This window comes from Malania oleifera, chromosome 5, assembly GCF_029873635.1.
Source record: "Malania oleifera isolate guangnan ecotype guangnan chromosome 5, ASM2987363v1, whole genome shotgun sequence".
Classification (NCBI taxonomy): Eukaryota; Viridiplantae; Streptophyta; class Magnoliopsida; order Santalales; family Ximeniaceae; genus Malania; species Malania oleifera.
In genome coordinates this window covers 1,188,588-1,210,838 of record NC_080421.1, presented here as the reverse complement: position 1 = coordinate 1,210,838, position 22,251 = coordinate 1,188,588, and the positions used below count along the sequence as shown (strand labels likewise).

At 35.5% G+C, this 22,251-nt stretch overlaps 3 protein-coding genes across 4 annotated transcripts in view; all 3 read right to left on the bottom strand.

Moving 5' to 3' along the window:
* The window catches only part of LOC131156550 (uncharacterized), a 70,292-nt gene extending 62,953 nt beyond the window's left edge, over positions 1–7,339 (bottom strand). Inside the window, exons 1-4 of the mRNA XM_058110325.1 lie at positions 7,123–7,339; positions 6,659–6,735; positions 6,063–6,162; positions 5,823–5,930 (exon numbers count right to left, since the gene is read on the bottom strand). Coding sequence (XP_057966308.1) covers positions 5,823–5,930; positions 6,063–6,162; positions 6,659–6,735; positions 7,123–7,191 — 354 coding nt within the window. The 5' untranslated portion in view covers positions 7,192–7,339. The remainder of the gene's footprint in view (positions 1–5,822; positions 5,931–6,062; positions 6,163–6,658; positions 6,736–7,122) is intronic.
* Positions 7,340–8,881: 1,542 nt separating this feature from the next.
* Positions 8,882–11,661, bottom strand: LOC131156548 (pentatricopeptide repeat-containing protein At2g17210). The gene has a single exon (XM_058110321.1). It carries the CDS (start codon positions 11,341–11,343, stop codon positions 9,112–9,114), a length of 2,232 nt encoding a protein of 743 aa, XP_057966304.1. The 5' UTR covers positions 11,344–11,661; the 3' UTR covers positions 8,882–9,111.
* A 521-nt stretch (positions 11,662–12,182) lies between these two features.
* LOC131156549 (probable galacturonosyltransferase 3) lies at positions 12,183–21,836 on the bottom strand. Of its 2 annotated transcripts, none has more exons than XM_058110322.1 (9): positions 21,503–21,836; positions 20,732–20,784; positions 20,461–20,521; positions 14,988–15,047; positions 14,783–14,920; positions 14,404–14,538; positions 13,983–14,317; positions 12,944–13,889; positions 12,183–12,614 (listed from the first exon to the last, which is right to left on the bottom strand). In XM_058110322.1, the coding sequence occupies exons 1-9, from the start codon at positions 21,563–21,565 to the stop codon at positions 12,339–12,341; spliced, it is 2,067 nt and encodes a 688-aa protein (XP_057966305.1). In that variant the 5' UTR covers positions 21,566–21,836; the 3' UTR covers positions 12,183–12,338. The 2 variants fall into 2 exon arrangements, with proteins under 2 accessions (XP_057966305.1, XP_057966306.1); XM_058110323.1 differs by having other exon boundaries at positions 14,988–15,066; positions 21,503–21,529.
* Between the last annotated feature and the right edge of the window lie 415 nt (positions 21,837–22,251).

The following is a 22,251-nucleotide window of genomic DNA, read 5'->3' as shown; positions in this document are numbered from 1 at the left end:
GAAGAAGAAGAAGAAAAAGAAGCAGAAGAAGAAGACGATGACTTACTAGTTTGAAAATCGAAGCAGCCTGACGACTCACAAAGGCTCGAACCTCAAAGACGAAGGGCTCCTGCTGCTTCGAAGGCTCAAAGATGAAGAGCTCCTGCTGGTTCGAAGGGTCGAAGACGAAAGCCTTGTGTTGGTTCGAACTTCGAAAGGTTGAAGACAAAGGGCTCCTGCTGGTTTCGTACTGCTTTGAAGGATCAATTGGTCGAAGACGAACTTCTCCTGCTGGCTTCGTGCTGCCTCGAAGCAGATTAACTGACGACTCTTGAAGGCTCGAAGGCGAACTCACGAAGCTCCTGCTGGTTCGACGGCTCGAAGACTAGCTTGCGAAGGGCTCCTGCTGGTTCGAAGGCTCGAAGATGAACTCATGAAGCTCTTGCTAGCTCGAAGACAAACTTGCGAAAGGCTCCTGCAGGGTCTCATGCTGCTTCGAAGGGTCGAAGAAAAATAGTTCTGGCTGGTTTCGCGCTGGCTTGAAGAGTTGCAGATGAATTCTATTGGTTCGAGTCAAACGAGGGCTAGGGCTCGTTCTGGCTATTTCTTTATTAATAGGCTAATAGCTTCAAAAATTTCAAAGCGCTACTCACAGCGCCTGGCGCATCTATGTGCCTCAGTGCGCCCTCTTGCGCCTCTTAAAGGTCACTTCACCTCACCAGTGATGAGGCACTGGTCTTGTCGCCCCCTGCGCCTCACGCCTAGGCATGCCTTAGGCACGCTTTTGACTACTATGGTCTTTGGGGATATGATCTTAGACTTTTCCATGCCATATGATTTTATTACAATGGAAATTTGCTTCGAGAAGAGAAAAGAACACTTAATAACCTTCAAGAGTGGACAAACTAAAAGTCAAATAGATTTTTTCTTAACAAGGAGGGTAGATCATTTATCATGTAACAATTGTGAAGTTATCCTAGGCGAAAGCTTACCCATACAACATAGAGTTTCAATGTTAGATATATGTACTCAAAATAGAAGAGAAAGGATAATGTAAATTAGTGGAAGAGAACTAAGTGGTGGAACCTAAAGAGAGAAAATATAATAAAATTTAAAGATAAAATGTGCAAAGATGGTGATTGGACAATAGGCAATGGTGTAGACACAAACACTCTTTCGAGTAGGATAGCTAGCTTTATTAAAAAGATAGCAAAACAGATTTTAGGTGAATCAAGAGGAAGATTCTCATATAGTAAAGAGAGCTTGTGGTGGAACCAAGTTGTCCAAAAAGTTATGAAGACAAAAAGAATTTGATTCAAAACATGGCAAAAATGTAGAAACATGGAAAGCTTCCAAAAGTATAAACAAACGAAAAAAGATGCAAAAAAGGTTGTTAGTAAAGCTAAGCATGGATCATTTAATAATTTATATCCCAAACTAGATACAATAGAAAGGGCAAGAGACATATTTAAATTTACTAGAGCTAGAGAAAGAAAGAGGAAGGAATTAGGTAATGCAAAGTGTATAAAAAGGGATGATGATATTGTCATGGTTAAGAAAGAAGACATAAAAGAAAGATGGCAAAGTTATTTTAGTAAGTTATTTAATGAAAACTAAGTAGAAGGCTTAAATTTAGAATTGACAAAGGAGAAAAGGGCTAAAAATATGAGGTTTATTCATAAAATTAGAGTAAATGAAGTTAAGTATGCATTAAAAAAATGAAAAATGGAAAAGCTATAAAACCGGATAACATCCAAATTGAAGTTTAGAAATGCTAGGTGATAAGGCTAAAAATATGAGATTTATTCATAAAATTAGAGTTAATGAAGTTAACTTTGCATTAAAAAAGATGAAAAATGGAAAATCTATAGAACCGGGTAACATCCAAATTGAAGTTTGGAGATGCTAGGTGAAAAAAGAATTATATGGTTAACTAATTTATTTAACACAATTATTAAAACTAAGAAAATGTCATACGAATGGAGGAAAAGCACTTTAATACCTATATACAAAAATAAAGAAGGTATTCAAAATTGTAATAAATATCATGGAATTAAACTTATGAGTCATACAATGAAACTATGGAAAAGGGTAGTTGAGCAAAGCGTAAGGATAGAAACGAGGACCTTAGAAAATTAATTTGGTTTTATGCCTAGGATAGAAGCTATATATCTTTTAAAAAGATAAATGGAAAATTTAGGGAAAAGTAGAGGGGTTTGCATATGGTTTTCATTGACTCAGAGAAAGCGTAAGATAGGGTACCTAGGGAAGTTCTATGGTGTGTTTTAAGAAAAAAGGGTGTATGCAATATGTATATTGTTGTCATTAAGGATAAGTACGATGGGCAATGACTAGCATCAGGACTACAGGTGGAGAGGCTAAGGAATCTCCAATCACAATATGTGTACATCAAGAATTTGCTTTGAGCCCTAATCTTTTTGCTCTAGTGATGGATGAACTTATTAGGAGTATCCAAAATGAGGTTCCATGGTGTGTGTTGTTTGCAAGTGATATTGTCTTGATTGATAAAACTAGGTGTAGAGTAGAATCTAAGTTAGAATAATGAAGAGAAACTTTAGTCTAAAGATTTTAGGATAAGTAGAAATAAGATAAAATATATAAAATGTAATATCAATCATAGCCTAGAAGGAATATTGAAGAAAAGATTAAACTTGATGATCAAGAAATTAATAACACTAGTAGAATTCAATACCTAGGATCTAATATGCAAACTGAAGGAGAAATTAAAGATGTAATGCATAGAGTTAAAACAAGTTGGATAAAATGAAGAAGTGCTTTGAGTGTGTTATGTGTTCATAAAATACCCTTAAAATTAAAATGGAATTACTATAGGACGGCTGTAAGACCAGTTATGCTACATGGACCAATATGTTAGGCAATTAAGAAACAACATATCCAAAAAGGAAAAGTTGTCGAGAAGATAACGTAAAGGTGAATAAATGGTATAACATTAATAGATAAACTAAGCAATGAATATATTTGAAGTAAGTTAGGCATAACTTTTCTAAAAGATAAGGAAAGGACGACTCAAATGGTTTGCACATCTGCAACGTAGGCCAAATTGTGCTCCAATAGTCTAGTGGGGAGGAGTGCGCTAATTACTGTAAGGGGGAGTAGAAGGGTAGGGGTAAACCTAAAATAACTTGGAATAAGATAGTGAATATGGATTTAATAGCCTTGAACTTGCTGGAGGAAATTGCTCATGATTGTGTAAATTGGTAGAAAAGAATTCAAGTAGCCAACCCCATCTAGTGGGACTTAAGGCTTGGTTTGATGTTGGTTTTGATGTATATTATATAAACAACAATAATATTAAACTAATTAAAGATAATATCACAAAATTGCTGGCAAAAATCCCCTATTAGCCAATTAGAGCAAAAAAATAATTACAAAACTAGCACATTCCAATTAAACCAGTATTTTTTGCAAAATATTCTTCAAATATATTATTTATTATTATTAGAAATTTTGAAAGACAAGTGTGTGTAAGTGTGAGCTGACCTCAGTTTATTCCGCCTCGAGGCTGTTCTAGCTCAGCTGAATCAACATTTGTTCATGTCATTTTTAGGTTTGAGAGCTTCACCAGACCAGCCTGATGAGGTTTTTATAGAACTAGGTCCTACAGGTTAGTCCAAGTTTTAAAAACAACCATGCCTTTTACAAGTACAATGGTAAGTATCCAAGTACAAAAATAATTAGAGAAAAAATTGAATATCTAAATTAGAACTTCATAACTTGAGCACACCATATTTAAATATAATAATAACCCAATTTAAGCCATTATAACATGTTAAAACAAAGATAGTAAAACAAAAATGTAACAATGTCCCAACTTAAGATATTTTTAGACATTCTAGATTTTCATACTACAAGGGTACCACATCCTAAACTGTAATCACATACCTAAGACATTCTTTACAATTCAAAACTTAAAATATTATATCAAAATGCAACCGCATACCAATTTAAGACATTTTTATACAATTAAAAAAATTAGAAACGGAAAATATAAAAATAATTAGAAAAAAATTATAAATTTCTAAAGTGGAATATTTCATAATACAAGCATATCAAATATCCCATTTTAAACTACTCAATACGGAGACACCAATAATTCTAATAAACCCAAGTTCCTTGCAACTGTTATTTTCACTTGGTCTTTTTCTCACTAACCCTCACCCATTCAATCCCTCTTTCCATATATAACACTTATAGCCCCATTCCTTCACTGTAATTTAATAGACAATTTCCATGCAATCTCAAGCACAAACAAAAATCAACACTCTTTAGAGCACATACAATATTTAGCGAAGAAAGTCATTAAGGACTGCCCTACACCAAAATGACATAAACCACCAAACAAACTTCTCCAATAAAGGTCAAAGGCCACCAACAAAACTATATCATATAAATCTGAAACTCCAACATAAATTATCAGGAATAAACAAGGTTATAGATTGAGTAGAAGTTTAGAAAATTGCAGCCCATCAACCTTTACAGACGGATGGATATATGAAACGTGAAGGCACCATAGTTTTTATACAAAAAAGAATGGATTTCATTGAAGAAGAAAGAATGTACAAAAGGAGAGTAAAAATCCTCCAATGAAGAAAGGGAAACAAAAAACTAAAATACTACACTCAAAATAACAACACCTACAAATCTCGCTGTAGATCCAAAAAACACACCCCTTTAAAGAAAATAGCAGCAGAATACCAAAGAGAAGGTATAATGAATCCTATCCCAAAGCAAAGAACATGTCATCTTCTTCTCTGCATAGAACATGCATTTGATTCCAAGAAAATTCCGCTAAAACTGCAAAATTCCCACATCTCCATATGTCGATCCATCTCTACTCCTACCAAAGCTTGTAAAGGAAATAGCCAATAAATCTGCCACCAATACCAAACAACCCAATTCTCCCCAAATAAATCTAACAATAAAGGGAGGAGGGGGGGGGGGGGAAGTGGATTTTGAACCAACATAAATTACACACATCTAGAACTAAATCCTAGAAAGACCTCCTCTGATACTTGGTGTTAACTAACTCTATAAAGAACAACCAACCAAATAAAAGCCTTAATCTTAGAAGGGGCTTTGCCCTTCCAAATACTAAGATGAGGCAAAAAAAAGGACATGTTAGCTCTAATCAAATGCACAAAAGAGATTTACAAGAATAAACCCCCTAAGTATCTAAAACCCACAACCAAATGCCCCCCTTAATGGAAGAAAGACAACCTTTCAACAACAACAACAAGAGGAGAGCTCGTCCACCTCTCTTATCATTCCTTATTGGAAGGAAGACAACCTTTCAACAACAACAACAAAGAGGAGAGCTCGTCCACCTCTCTTATCATTAAGACACCTAAGGAAATGGAAATCCAAAAAGGTATTATGCCAATAGAGATTTTAAAGAAATGATATCATTATGCACCAACAAAGACAACAGAGACAAGGAAAAGATATGAAAAGCACAAAATCACCCATCAAATGTCTTCCCAAAAGCAAATCGAGAGTCATTACCCATAACAAATTTGGTGTAAGCAATAAAATAAAATAGATTTGTAAAATACACCTCCAAGGACTCTTAAAAGAACATTTAATCCCAAAATTTGCATCCCATACATTTATCTACAAGCTAAATTTACTTCTAATAACTTTGTGCAAAAGGGAGTTCTCCTCTAAGGAAACCACCAAAATCATCTACCCACTAAAGCAATGTTTTTAGACACCAACGTAACAACACCCAAACCCACTTAAGGTGCCATGTTAAAGGTCAAACGTCAAGTTTAATTCCAAAAAACAAAACCTATAAATCTTACTTGTTGGACTTGGGCACGCAACGTTTCAAACTGAGCTTCTGTGCAACAAACATTTCCACTTATTGTTGGACACAAGCTTTGAATCTTGGCAGAAAACAGATCATCAGGCTGCAAACATGATGAGATTTATCTCATCAATAAATTTAAAAATTCAAAATAAAAAAATAAAAATAAAAATAAAAATAAACAATAACAAAAAATTAGACGAAAATGTTTTGACTTGGCATAAGTCACATGTACCTTCACAGAAGGGGAACCATATGGGCAGTTCAAAACCTTCCCATCACTGCGCTCTCCACAAATATCATACATGGCACAATATTCTTCAGAATGCCTTTCCCTGGACAAAATAACAGCACTGCGTGATTTCTCAAAAATAAAAGAATGAGGAAAGTAGGAGCATATTATGTAAACTCAGCAATTTGACATAAAACAGTAACACAGTGCTTCAAACTAACAAATTGCATTAAGGACAGTGAGAAATTGAAAGTAAGTCTATATATTAAGAATAACAGCCAAAATAGATTTGATTGCAACCATCAAGGCACACCGTAAGTCTATACAATCTGTGTAAAGATTTGGACAAAAATGTAATTTTTCCCCCTCAACCATGTAAGAAGGACAGCTGCTACAAGCACTGCGCCAACAAATAACTTCAATATCTCAGCAACTCTTAGGAGCTAAATCTTCAAAAACCACATCAACATGATTCAGGAAGATACAAAAATTCATAGAATCAATTATTACTCTAAAATGGATTAAAAAAAAAAAGCAAAAAACAGACTCATATCGAATCAACATGCAGATAAGTTTATTGATTGTGAGAATAGCCTTACCCAGATACAGCATTCAAACCAAGAGCCAATTGGGAACCAGTATTCTCCGCACTAAGTATAGATGAAAAAGCAAAAGCCTGACAAAATAAAGATTAAAGATACAGCCATAATTAGTTTGTGCCATATCATACCATATTAGCCGATACCCAACATCAGACACATTCATTTAAACACAGACTGGGTGCATAGGATTACCAAAAAAAAAAATACGAAATAAATAAAAGTATTACAGCCGTGTTTGAGCATTACATGACAGCCCAGATTGTAAGTTCACACTTCATCGAAGTATTAGTTATTATAATCACGGATGGTCCAGTAATTTAGCACTCTCACTAACCCTTTTTCATAAATGTTTAATTTCAAAAAAAACAAAATAGTACAGTGTGCAATTCTAACGCATTAAAATCACAGCGATTGCAACAAAACGAAGTCTGGAAACAGTGGAAATGACAACGAATCCTTGCCTGTAAGAGAGAAATTGCAGCGAGAAGATTCCGAGAGTAGATCATTTTTCGTTTCTTCGAGAGACCCATGGTCTTCGTTCCTCGGGAAGCAAGCCAAGCAATGCAGCGAAAGAAAGGAAACGGTGGCGCACTGGTTTGGGTGAACTGACCTTATCGCAGAATGCAGATGAAACAAGTCAAAGTCTCAAAAATGAAACCAGTATTCAAGAAAGAGTCCGCCTGCGTTTTGCACGAGAAATTATTCTATGCTTCGCCAGGGCTTTTTAAATTTTAAATTTTAAATTTTAAAAAGTATTAAATAAATATGCATTAGCATGTTTTTTTAATTTTTTTCTTTAATTTTTTTTACTAATTAAAAATTATCATATTATGAAGATATAATTTACTGTTCATACAAAATCATGTGTGCCACGATATTATTATTGTTTTAAATTTGTAATCCTAATATAGTTTGGCCTGATTATACCTTTTCTAAGAAATTAAATTTCAAAAAAAATTAATAATCATGCTTAATAAGGCCTCAAAAAAATTATATTTTGTAAATATTCTCTCGGTAATTCATTCAAATGATTATTAATTTTGAAAAATATTTAAAATGAAAAAAACAGAGACCTCCAATGTCACTATATCATTACTTAAGAAATCAATATCACAATATTTTATTTATCCAAATGATTATTAATTTAGGACGCATTTGATGCTCACCTTTGTAGAAAAATATTTTTGAAAAAAAAAAAGTTATAGGCATCTATAAAATCATCCCTATTTTGATGAATAAAGTGTCTTTCATTAAAATATAAAATAATAAGGCATAGGCACAAACAAAATCAAAACTATACGTTTTATTTTTATTTTTTACTTTTTCATAAAAGAGAGCGGCACCTCCTTTCTTTATTAGAAATTCTCTCACTTATGGCGGAGGAATACCGTGGTTTTAGCAGAGCAAGCTACAAACAGTTAGAAACGAAACGTAACAAAAACGATCAAAACAATACGTATATAACATTAATTTGTAAATGCTTTCTATTTGCAATATATCAATCCAAATTGATAATAAATTAAATGTATATAAAGAAAACAATAACTTAATACAAGCACACATTACACTCGTCTATAACAGCTCAAATAAGATGAGATAAAATTTGAAAATAATAAATGATGGACGAGTAGGATGCACTCGTAATGATAAGTTGAGTCGTAAGGATCTAAAATTTTTAAAATGTAGAGTATGAAAATATTTGTTATATTACATATATGTAAATAAAAATAAAAGATTAGGCTTAAAAGGAATTCGTATTATGCTTCTTTGTAATTCCCTTGTAATATAGACGACGATGATATTGAAAAAGGACATCAAATATTTAAGAGAACTTAGGATGATTGTTAAAAAAATATATTATATTTACAAATAAACAAAAAAGAAAACTAATCTGCAAGATTAGCTACAATACAAGGAATAGGATTGCCTCCTTAAAATAATCTCCACCATGAGGAAGCACTGCGGCAAATTCTTTTTTAATAGGCACAAAGTACAACTCTTATGGCGTAATCTAAAATCATTCAACAACTAAATAACATTATTAACATCATAATTCAAATATGGATAAACATTATCACTCTCATTATGAAGAAAAGAACCATGGAGATCCATATAATCTCCTCTTCATTACCACAAAACACGTAAGTGCTGCTTGAGATTGAAGAATTTTGCAAACATCAATGTCATTTGCAAAACATTTCTCCAATTCAAATCCAAAACTTTTGCAGAGAATTGAACCATTTGTTTATTAAGGTTAACTTTCTAGCTAGAAGCTTTACTATGTATGTTGAACTACACTAGCACAACATCACCAGCATCCTAATTATTAGCCTTGGTAAAAATAAGACAATCATTAACAAACATCAAATGAGGTATTTTAAAAATGTTTGAAGAACGTTCAACCCTTTTTTTACGTAAAAAATCAGAAACTTTTTAAGGTTACAATTGGTTTATGAACATCCCATTGTTGCATCAGATTCCTTATCCATCCTCATACATATATGCAGCTGCTTAACCACACCACCTACTTCGGCAGCCCTGGGATGGGACTCATCTCCAGCAACAAACCTACACGCTCTATTACCAACATGCACCGAGCTGTAACCAGCCATGACCTTCACCCTCCTCTCCTTTGCTAACAATCTCACCTTTGCAGCCTCATTCCATAGACCACCTGCAGTGTACATGCTCGAAGCAAGCATATATCCCCCTGAACTTGAAGGCTCTAACTCAAGAACACGGGAAAGAGCTCTCGCACCGAGCTCGCTGTTTCCACAGCATCTGCAAGCACTCAAGAATGCCCCCCAAAGACTTCCACTGGCTTCCAATCCTCTGGGCAAGTTTTCGATCAATTCCAGTGCAGGGTCGATCATCCCTGCCCGACCCAACATGTCCACCATGCACGAATAGTGCTCCAATTTGGGTTTGATGCCATCATCTTGAACCATCCCTTGGAAAACAGAGAGACCCTCTTCCACTAACCCCCCACGACTACATGCGGATAGAACAGAGAGAGCTGTTACTGCGTTTGGCTTCAAACCATGCTGTTTCATTTCAGAAAATAAAGATAGGGCATCGTTTGGAAGGCCATTTGTGCTGTAAGCTTGTATCATGGAACCCCATGAGACTATATTCTTCTGGGGAATTTGGTGGAAGGCCTTTCTGGATGCTTCAATTGCTCCACACTTGGAGTACATGTCTATAATTGCTGTACCAACTGCCACATCTGCAGCCAAGCCTCTTCTCAGTGCAATTCCATGAGCCCATTTTGACCTTCTCAGTTCAGCTGAAGCTGAGCAAGCCTCTAGGAGATTTAAAATGGTAACTTTACTGGGATTCTCTTGGGCCTCGTTCATGCTTTGGAAAACTGCTATTGCTTCATCAGGTTTGCCACAGTATGTAAACCCAGCAATCATTGTACTCCAAGAAACCATATCCCTTCTCTTCATCCCATGGAACAGTTTCCATGCAAGCTCAACAAGGTTAGACTTTGCATAAGCATCAAGCAAAGAATTTATCACCAACTCATTTGATTCAAAACCCCGACGGATTATCATGGAATGAAGAAGCTTGCACTGAGATGCATCAACAAAATGCTTACATGTTTGGAGAAGGTTCACAAGAGTCACTCCATCCACCTCAATTCTCGCATCCCTCATAGAATCGAAGAGTCCTAAAGATGCCGAATGGTTCTCATTTTGGACAAATCCAGATAAGATTGAATTCCAAGAAACATTGTTCTTATGAGGCATCTCCTTGAAGACTCCAAAGGCCAAGTCAACCTCATTACATTTTGAATACATATCAATCAACGAGTTTCCAACAAACAAGTCAAACTCAAAGCCTCTACAGATCGTAAACCCATGGACTGATTTTCCCAAACCGATGTCCCTCAAGACAGTACAAGCTCTGATAACACCGACAGTGGTCACTCCATCCGGTTCAACCATGGCCTCAGATACCATCTCCCTGAAGAGGCACAATGCCAGCTGAGCTTCCTCAATTTGCACATAGCCGCCAATCATCACACTCCAAGAGACCACATCTCTCTTGGTCATTTCATCAAACATCTCATGTGCACATCCTATGTCAGCGTCTGCATACATACTCAGCAGAGAATTCTGAACTGAAGGAATGGAACCAAACCCATTTCTGATTATGTAAGCATGTATCTTGAGTCCTGCAAGAGTAATAATTCCAAGACTGCGACATGTGTGGATCACTAGAACCAATGTGGAAGTGTTGGGTTCAAATCCAGCGATTCTAGCCTCCGCGAACCACAACAAACCTTCTTCTAAATCACCCTCTTGAAGGAACCCGTGAATCATTATATTCCAGGAAACAGAGTCTCTCCTATCCATGGCGCCAAAAACACGCAGTGCAGAATCAGAGGTCCCCCATTTCATGTAAAAGTCCAAGGAGGAATTTCCCACAGAAGTGAACGAGTCCAGTCCTTGCTTGAGCAAGCATGCATGAATAGATTTTCCGTGTGTAAAGGAGAGTGCTGAAGCTGCTTTGAGAATGGAACAGAGCAACGACGGTTCTGCTAATTGAACTCCTCCTCTCTTCATTTCACGATAGTGGGAAAGCACTTCTTTCCATTTTCCATTGGAAGATGAGTGCTTGATCGTTGAGTGCCAGTTGGGGAGTTTGGAACCTGTAGGAATGCTCGGTAGACGCATTGCAATTTGCAAAGGTGCATGCCAAAGGACTTCGTTTAATCTAATATATAGTTCTCAAAATACATCGTAGGAACGGTTTTCCCAATTGCAGATTCCAGCTTAATCTTCTGCGGTGGTCAGCTGTGTTTGGTGGGAGGGACTTGCGGACAGCGAAAGAAAAGGTTCTTCCTCTCATTCCCAAAATCAATTCTTCGACAAATAGGAGGAAAATAGATAATGGTCGTCTGAAAATCACATTGTTCGCCCATTTGATTCAACCAAACAAATCCCCTCTCCGTTCTTTATGTTTTCTTTTTCCGCTCCTTTTCCTTGCTTTCTACGAACAGGGTATTGAAGTATATTACACTTCTACTTGAGGGCGTGCGCAGAACTCCATCCTATGGACTGTTCAGGACCAAAATTATCCTGTGATCCTTTTATTTTACTTTTTTCCCCTTTGTAATTCATTTCTCCATTGGCACAAAGAAAATCCATGCGAAGAAGCAAATGAAGATGACACAGAATGGGAATAAAGAAAAAGCTTCGGAACAGAATTATTTCGTGGTTTGGTGTGCTGGAATGAAACATCTTGAAAGTAAAATAAAATGAAAAATTATATATCAAACATGCAAACTATAGAGTTTAATAACATTCTATTCCATTTCATTCTTATGTCCTGAACTGTTCATCAATTCTTTAGACATAATTCTTGTAATGAAGGTCACCTCCATAACCCCACCTTACATCCAACAAAGGCACAAGCAGTACTTCTGCTTCATCCAGTCCAGGAGCTACACAAAATAGTGCTTTCATCCATGGATGAAGAAATTATTTACAGGAACACTAAAATGAACCATAACTTGCCACTAAACAAAGAATCATTTTGATTTTTTAAAAAGAATGATTACATGAGAGTTCTCGTACTATGAAAGAATGAAGGTTTACATGAGAGAAGAAGATGACAATGATGAAACTGTGGTTTGAATTCTTTTATGTGCAAAGTGAACATAGACTGGTTATTCATTAATGTTGCACCGCTGAAGATAAGCGTTATCAAACATTACATGGCTGGACCAATACGATCTGTACTTAGAAACAGCCAACTCCAACCATGGCTTGTAGTTTCCATTATAATGAACAACAGCAGCATTGTCTATCTCTGTCTTGTTGAGTGCCGGATCGTACCCTAGTCCTAAGACGTGCCAACTCCGTTCCAGTGGATATGTCAGGTTGTAGAAGGTGATCAATCCTGGTGGCAGTGAACCAAGCTTCCACAGGTTCCTATCCTCATTCTGCAAAACAAATTTGCATGCACTAATGATTAGGAAACAAGAAAACAGCATTCTCAAAAATCCTGTCAGTGAAGAGTGCAAATATTTTTTCACTCTCACAAAGAAATATTACAGAAAATCTATATAAATGTAATGCTCCAGGCAGGAAACAAGTGCCTTTAGGCACTTCAATCAGATACAGTGCCAGATGCATCACAGAAGGCTTGGAGGCATATAAATCAACGTTATGTCGCACCCATCCAGTTCAGTCATACAGTAAAAAAATTATGATATCAGTCATAGAACATAAATATAGAACAATGCAGGTTAAAGCTTGGTAGAGGAGTCACCATATCTTGCCAATGATGATAAATTCCAGTGATGTCACGCTTCCTCCACTCCTTCAAGTCAAACATATTCATGCCAAATGCCCAACCACAGGCCTTAGGATTAAAATTCTCGTAGATCTTTGGGTTAGTGAAGTTGAGATATTTATCAAATGTATGAAAACTCTCCTTACAGGTCTCCACCGCACCATTCACCATCCCTTGCATATTAATAGACCAAAGTGGTGTCAAATCCTTCTGAACTACTATGTCATCATCCAGAAAGAGTATCTTGTCTAACTTCGGGTAAACTTCAGGAAGATAAAACCTAAGATGATTCAGCATAGACAAATACTTTGGATTCCTGTATTTCAGATTGTCAGACCCAGCAGACAGGGATGACGGGTGATTTGCCTTAAAATAATATTCCTTCATTCGAGCAGATTCAAGCTGACGAAGAACAGGACAGTAGGAAGAATTGAGCCACTTGAAGTCATCAATATTCTCAACTTGGATTGCGACATTTGCCGGAGGGTTTACAAGAAACCACATTTTCATTGCTGCAAAATTCAATTTATCTGTGACTATGTGGAAAACATGCTTCTCCGGCTCTTTTGCATGCAGCACAGTAGAATTGACAACAACTGATGTTGCAAGTACATTATCAGAAAAGATGGCATAATGATGGATAGAAGGATCTTCAAGCTTATCTTTGTTAGGTAATACTTTGTTTTCATAACCAAGCATAAAATAGTCTGCTGTGAGCTGCAGAGAAAGGCAATGCAATGGTTTAGGGACTGTTTTTGCAGCCAGCTGAATCAAGAATGCACTCTTTGTCTTCTGCGCATTGACATTCTCTTCAGCTGTCTGAATCATGGCTCTCAGCTTCCTTGCTACTATAGTACAGTCATAAAATTGGTCCTTCGCTAAAGATAAAATATGACCCATTGCTTTTGCTCGATCAAGTGCACTAGACAAAGAGGGGGAAAACTAACATGAAAATCATGACCTGCATGTGTAACTGGTAATCTAGACTCTAGAAAAAGACTTGGAGTATCCATACCTTGGATGAAGTTCAGCATCGGAATTAGCTTCTCCAATAGCACGGTTACTTTTTTTGCAGTGTGCCATCAGGGAATTGTATAGACCACTCTCATTCTTAGACTTAGCAATGCTTGCATATACTTTGGCCATTATAATTTGATCTCGCATAAGTTTCAACAAAGAATCTGAGTTGGGGTTTTCAAAATCTTTCCTCCATATACTGTATTTTCCTTTGACAGTAGTGTCAAACTCTCTAGAACGTTCAATGGCTGCTGCTTGCATCTGATTGTCAATTTCTCTATCCCGTCGTATCAGCTCTGCAGTTCGAAGATCCCTCCTTTCTTGTCGTAGTGCCTGTAAAGCTATAAATTGTCAGAAATCCACATTCAACTAAACATCACACATATAATGAAATATAAATAAAAGCATTGACCGTTGACCTTGCGCTTCCGCTTCACCGGGTTCATTGGAGATGTTTGCAGGCGTTGGATTCCAGGTTCACCAAATTGATGTTCGTTAGTGGAATGCTCAACCTTGTCTTCAACTCTCATAGATTCAAATGAATCATTAAGTGCCTTAAAGAAAGGAACAAATAAAGGATTTTGTAGTCAGTATCAATCATAAAATAATAACTCAAATTTACTGTCAGCTACTTGAACTAAAGCAAACAAAAACATTAAGTTAAAAGACTTGAACAGTCCATAATTTCAGTCTGCATGATTATGATAATTCAAGGAATTATTTGAGCTTGACATAACATGTTGTTTTGTAATTTAATCAGTTCTTTATGTCCACAACTTTTGAAATGGATGGAAGTACCTTGGACCCCTTCAGCTGGTCATGGTTTTCACCAATTGGGTTCTCCCAGACCCAGGAAGCAGAGAGGTCTCTAGTTCTCACACTACTGATTTTAACAGTGCCAGACGCATCACTATACGCTGCAATTATGTCAATATCCTACATGAAACCAAAGGATGTAAGTACATTTATGTCAGCTGTGAAGAGAACAAGTTCTATGAATTACCTTTTCACCTTGATGATCCCCGACACCAGACGCAAAAGAGTGTAATCTTCGACCTTGCTCCTGTTCAGCCAGAATTCGGCTATATAGTCAATAAATGCAAATTTTGTGTGAGTGAACTAAGTATAAGTATAAATGAGAATAGTACACTTGAAAATAAGTGTCTACATCTGTAGCTAGGCTGGGAAGATTGAGGAGCATAGAAAAAAATCCAACTTAACTACCACAGTTATCAACTCAACATGACCAGCTATACCCCAGCATTAATTCAAACAACAAAGATTGATTTTCCTGTTCCACTGCATTTGTAGCAATATTTTCAGTTTAACCATAGGCTATCACATTATTTCTCTTTACCTCCACTCACATCCTCTATAGCATTCCCCTTATCCTAACAGTTGCTGTGCCTTATATAGTTGAAACCATCCCAATAATTTGACAAGCCTATGGAATTCTACTGCCGCATTAGATAGGAAAAAAGAAAAGAGGAGGGAAAGGGAAAAGGTCTAAGGAGAAAGAAAAAGGGAAATTAAGTATGCTTTCTTTTCCCCTTTGTAACTGGTGTGTGAAAACCGGTCAAGACTTCAAACTGATGAAACAAATTACAATTCAGTCACAATTGTTCGTTTGAACCAGTAAACCAGTTTGGATTTGTTAATAATTTTTCGTCATTCAGTCCAAAAATCGATACTTGTGCTTCAGGACTGACTAGAAATTTTTTTTTTTTCAATTCCTTGAAGGCTCTAGGTATATGAGCATATATTTCATTTTCCAACTTTTGATGGTCAATTCGGGGCAATCAGCATAGAAAAAACCCCAAATGGCAAGGGACATAAATGAGGCAGTTGCCCCGTCAAGAATGACTCACTCTGCTTACCACCCCAAATCGGCTTTGAGGCATAGTAGGCAGTCTTACCCCGCCTGATGAGGGGCTCCACCTATTGCCGGAGGTCCAAGACTGCCCTACCAAGTGTACTGAAACATATGACGGCTCTTTATATAGTTAAACTATTATATTTTATCAAAATTATTGGTAAAACTATTATATTTATATTTGAGGCAAAATTGGGATGGGTTCTCAGTTAAGAGTAGCAGTCATCGAGGCAAGTGGATTCACGGCAAAAAAATGCAACCTCCACTTCTTGCCCCAAATCCACCTCAAATCAAAAAATCCATCCCTTGCTCTTTAATCCATTCATGGAACTACCAAAGCCACCCCTATAGGGGCAGATTAGGACAAGATATCCACCAACCAAGATCCACTACATCCCTAAAATGCCCTAGCCTAGAAAACACTAACACTTTTGGAAGCCAGTGTCCAAAAAATGTCAAGCACCGAAATCTACTTGACACTCCTAGGAACGTATTCAACACATGTCAAAAATTAATTAATTTACTACAGAAGGTCTTAGGAAATCAATTTGGTTTTATGCCTGAGAGATCTACTACAAAAGCTACATATCTTTTAAGAAAATTAATGGAAAAGTTTAAGAAAAATAAAAAGAACTTGCATATCGTATTGACTTAGAGAAAGCGTACTGTTGACTCTATGAGTCCAATCCTATTTTGATAAGACAAATCACTTGGTATTTGACCTGTGCAATTGAATTTGCGAACGGGATCATGATTTAGAATGCACGAAAGGTAAACTTGTATGGAAGCCACGAGAAACCAAAAGTACATATCACTTGGCTCAATCCATGGAACCAGAAGAATAAAAAGATAAAGAAGCGAGCTTCAAGTTCAAGATCTTCAATGGGAATGGGTATTTAGAATTGAATGTACTTACATATTTCATATGATATACTTCGAAGCTCAAACATTCCCTAGACTGACCTTAGGACTCATGCATTTCATGAAATATTCATTTACATTAGTTCTAGTGAATAAATTTTTTGAGGCAAATTTTGGTGGCCACGTCGACGAACCCTTTGGCCTCGTTGACGAACGCATGAAGGCCACTCGGCGATAAACAATGTTGTGTTGTCAACGAAAAAATACCGAGAGCCCAAAAAGTTCAGATAATGCTCTCGTCGACAAACTCATGGCCTCTTCGACGAACGAGTGTTGTACACTCATCGACGAACGTACCCATTCGTCGACAAAGGTCGCGGCGCAGAATAACGTTTTAGCGCGGACACGGACGTAAAACCTTTATTTTTAAATGATCTGACGGCCAGGATTTAATCTGAGAGTGAGAACACTATTTAAACACACCCTAAACCCTAGAGACTCAAGGAGAACACTTTAGAGAGACTAATCTTGTGATCTTGTGCTAAGTGTGCCTCCACTCTAAAGAATTTGCTAATACTCTACTGCATTTATAATCTTTGGGCAAATCATCTCAACTTTTCAAAGGAATTTCATCTACACATCTTGCAAGCATTCCTTGGTGATTGAGGTTTGACAAATAAGTGGTTGGTTTGTGATTCCAATATATATATACCTCAAAGTTGTTTTTATACTCATATATCTACTATTTTTATTGAAAAGAAAAATCCGTGTTATTACTTGAAAATTTTATTTGAGAAAGGATTTTGCAAAAGGTTGAATAATTGTGATATTCAAGTTTTTATTTTCATTCAAAGACTCGATATTTTGTTATTGCAGAAACTATTTGATTAAATTTTTAGAGATTCTAAATACATATTTTAAGGAGTATCTTTTAAGTAGTTTGTTTAAATCTTTGCAAGATTCAAAGTTATATTTTTATTCAAAGATTTAAGTCTACTAATTATTTGATAGCAAGAACATAGATCTGCAAATTATTCAAGATTATTTTTAAAAAGGATCTTAATTTATATTCTTGCATAAAGTACTTTAAAATCAAACCCTAAGTTTCTCCACAACATTTATTTATAAAATCATTTTTGGGAGATATTGATTTAAGGGTAGATTTGTGAAGCGTCTCATTCTTCATATAAAGATCATATTGATACATACATATTGAGCTTCAAGCTTTTATCATATGAGTATGTACTAGAATTTCTATTGTACTCACTAGCATGGTTAGAAGCAATTTGAGTTTTGCAGAAATTGTAATTTTTATATTATATTCACGGCTCGGACTGTGAACCGGGGTTGAGGAGGAAGCTACGCCTCTTGTAAGCAGCGGATTGTAAGGGAAGCTCTGTCCCAGTTAAAGGAGCGGATTTTTAGTGGAATCCTTAAGTGGGTTGCTCAAGGCGAGGACATAGGCTGGGGTAGGCCAAACCTCGTAAAAACCATGTTTGTCTTCTCTCTTCTCTTAACTCCCTTTAATTTCCGCTTGCATTTAAATTATCTATTATTGTGTATGAATTAACCATTTGATAAGGTCGTGTGTAATTGGGTAAAATTGTGTGCTTGACAAAGACACACATTAAATTGATTAATTGTGAAACATTGAGCTAGTAATTAAGTAGATTGCAAGTTTGTAATTGATAATTTTCAAAATTAAAACTTTAAGGACTTAATTTTTGAAAATACCCAATTCAACTCCCCTCTTGGGATAACACCAGAATTCACACGTATGATAGGGTACCTAGGGAAGTTTTATGGTGGACTTTAGGAAAAAAAGGGTATACTGATATCAACAAAGATCTGTATGATAAAGTAATGACTAGTGTTAGGAATATAGGTAGAGAGACTAGAAAATTTTCAATCACGATAGATGTACATCAAGGATTTGCTTTGAACACTTATCTTTTTACTTTAGTGATGGAGGAACTGTCTAGGAGTATGACTAGGAGTATCCAAAATGAGGTTCCATGGTATATGTTGTTTACTAATGATATTGTCTTGACTGATGAAACTAGGGGTCGAGTACAATCTAAGTTATTATGGAGAGAAGTTTTAGAATCCAAATGCTTTTAAATAAGTAGAAATAAGACATAATATATAAAATGTAACTTCACCCATAGTAGGAGGAATATTGGAGACAAAGTTAAACTTGAGGATGAAGAAATCAATAGCATTAGTAGAATTCGATAACTTGGATCTATTATGCAAGTTGAAGGATAAATTGAAGAAGATGTAATGCATAGAGTTAAAGTAGGCTAGGTAAAGTAGAGAAGTGTTTCGAGTATGTTGTGTAATCGTAAAATACCCTTAAAATTAAAAGGGAAGTTTTATAAGAGGGTTGTAAGACTAACTATGCCATATGGATCGAAATGTTAGGAGACTAAGAAACAACGTATCCAAAAAGTAAAAGTTATCGAGATATGAATGCTAAGATGAATGAGTGGCATAACATTAAAAGATAAATTAAGAAATGAGCACATTCGTAGTAAGTTAGGCATAACTCTTGTAGAAGATAAGACAAAAGAGGAACGACTCAAATGGTTTGGGCACTTGCAACGTAGGTCACATAGTGCGTCAGTATGGAAGAGTGAGTTAGTTATTGTGAAGGGTAGTAAAAGAAAACAAGTAGACCTAAAATAAATCGGAATGAGATAGTAACGATTTAATAGCCTTGAATTTGTCGAAAGAAATTGTCCATAATCGCATAAATTGGAAGAAAAGGATTCATGCAACTGACCCAACCTAGTAGGACTTAAAGCTTGGTTTGTTTGTTGTTGTTGTTGTATTTTTATTTTTGGAGATAGAAAAGAGACTTCTCAATACTTCTTGACACAACAAAGACATCTTTGAACACTTCTTGCGTCAAAATGTTGCATCTTGTTGCCCCCTTTAATTATGTTATCAAAACCCCCAAAAAAGGGGAAAAAATAAAAAATAAAAAGAAGTCAAGAGATTAAGAGTCAAGAAATTCTTCGACATTGGAGTAGTTGGATTTTAGAGCCTTTAGTGCCATTGCGCCAACATTTAAAACACCATTGGACCTTCCAACCTTTAGAATACCGCCTTGTCCTTCTAAAGCCATGCACATTGCCCGCCATAGAACTTCCCTTGGTATCCTATCATATGTTTTCTCTAAGTCAATAAATACCATATACAAGTCTCTCTTCTTTTCCCTAAACTTTTCCATTAATCTTCTTAAAAAATTTATAACTTTTGGGGTAGATCTCCCAGGCATAAAACCAAATTGATTTTTTAATAACTTCATTTCTACCCTTAATCTTTATTCAACTACCCTTTCCCACAGTTTCATCTTATGACTCATAAATTTAATTCCACAATAGTTATTACAATTTTGAATATCTCCTTTATTTTTGTATATATGTATTAAAGTGTTTTTCTTCCATTCATCTGACATTTCCTTAGGTTTTATAATTATGTTAAATAAATTAGTCAACCATATAATTCCGTTATCACCTAAGCATTTCCAAACTTCAATTGGGATGTTATCTAGTCCTATAACTTTTCCAATTTTCATCTTTTTTAGTGCAACTTAATTTCGTTAACTCTAATTTTGCAAATAAATCTCATATTTTTAATCTTTTCCTAATTTGTCAATAGTTAAAAATGCTAGCAATATTTATTAAAACACATTATATTTCATAGATTCTAGAAGAAAAGAGGATGAAACTGAAACCTTTCCATGACTACATTGCTCACAGTCGTGCAATGGTTGATGTCTTTTGGAGTCTCGTCTACTGAAAGACAAAATGAACAAGAAAGCAAGAGAAACGGCAATTAAAATGAAGAAGACATCGATTAAAGCAAAGATTCAAAATATGCAGCACTTATACTAGTCTGTGGTTGAATGGTTCTATATGTGAACTATTATGATATATATATATATATATATATATAAATAAATAATTAAAAGCGCTCTCTCTCTCACACACACACATGCAACTTACAGTGTTGGAGTAATGGGTACATCTGCTCTGATGATAGCAACTTGAAAGATGACCTGCATTTATGAACCGTGAAGCATAAGATAATACTCTGATGAGAAAAGTACAAAACACCATCCCATGATCCCCCATAGAAAAACTATCACACATTTAAAGAACGTAAAAGTTATGCGCGATGTCAAACTTACAAGAACACTCCAAATGCGCTATACAAGAAGTTATAAACTCAAAACAACAAATAAATAAAGTGAAATATCTCAAAATTTTCACCGAAGATAAGTTAAGGGCAGACAATGAAACCTCAAGTAAGATCGTCAACTCTATAAGCGCAAACTTGTGAAATCAAATTCAATTTCTTGCAAGAAACCATGACAGAGATGAGCGGCGGACATTTTACAATTAAGGGATTTCGGCATTCACCATGCCAAAGTGCGGCCAGATAATTCTTTATTAGTATCAAACCGGAGATTAAATCGGTAAAATTTTATATAATATTCGGCAATGACTGGATTTAACAGGATCGGCATATAGAAACCCTAGTCGAAAACGAGTAAATAAAGGCACAAAACAAAAATCATAGCAATTCAACTCCAATCAATGAAACAAAATCAAAGATCCAGTTCATACATAATAACATAAAATGTAAGTATTGAACTCAAAATCCGACAATGCATTCAACACTTGTAAGAATTTGAACATGATGATCACGAAGAGACGAAAATCGAACACTTTAAAGAAAACGAACAGCAGATTGGAATGGAAACGAATCATTACCAGGGAGAAGCAGACGGCCGGGATAGAATAAAGACTCAAAAATCTTCTCGTAGAAACTTCCATGCCGGCGAGAGAGAGATGGTTTGATTGACTTCAATTTCAGCGGGAACCAAAAGAAGTGGTTTAGGTATGAATCAAGCTCGCTCTCGTCTCCGCCGAGCAGAAAAAGAAAAAACAGTAATCTTCGTTTTCTTGCAGAGAGCCTGTGCTAAAATGCGCTGGGTAAGCGTAGGATGATACTGTCTGCTCTTCTACTAATGAATAATGATTGTTCTAATTCTAACATTATAAATCGCATTAGATCTCATTTTACGAGTTCTAGGGCATGTATCTCATTTAATGCATATTTTTAATACGCTTTATCTCGAAACTATAATGATTTTTTACACTCGTCTAAAATTTTTTAATATTTTATATTAATCAAGTTTTGATGTGCTTAAATGTATTCATTAAATTTTTAATTGAATTGGATCGAAATTTCTTATAATTTTTAAAAATAATTTATTATCTAAAATTACATATGAACGAACTTATAAGCTATTATCAAACTGAGTTACTAAAATACTCAATAGGATTTAGTTTTTTTTTTTTTAGAATTTTTTATTTTAAAAAACAAAAAATTTGCTAGATAAAAAGATAAAAAGAGATTTCTACTAATAATTACTTAAAATATTTTTATCCCACCAAGATATCGTATCAGCTTTGAACATTAATTCTGTCACTAAATACAAGTTATAAAATTTGAACTA

Bases quoted from the DNA above. Each gene is read 5' to 3' on its own strand.
- LOC131156548 (XM_058110321.1), bottom strand. From the start codon at position 11,343: ATGCGTCTACCGAGCATTCCTACAGGTTCCAAACTCCCCAACTGGCAC.
- LOC131156549 (XM_058110322.1), bottom strand. From the start codon at position 21,565: ATGGAAGTTTCTACGAGAAGATTTTTGAGTCTTTATTCTATCCCGGCC. The intron at 20,785-21,502 runs GTAATGATTCGT...TCATAAATGCAG, and splicing joins CGGCCGTCTGCTTCTCCCTG to GTCATCTTTCAAGTTGCTAT. The intron at 14,318-14,403 runs GTCAACGGTCAA...ATAGCTTTACAG, and splicing joins CGGTGAAGCGGAAGCGCAAG to GCACTACGACAAGAAAGGAG.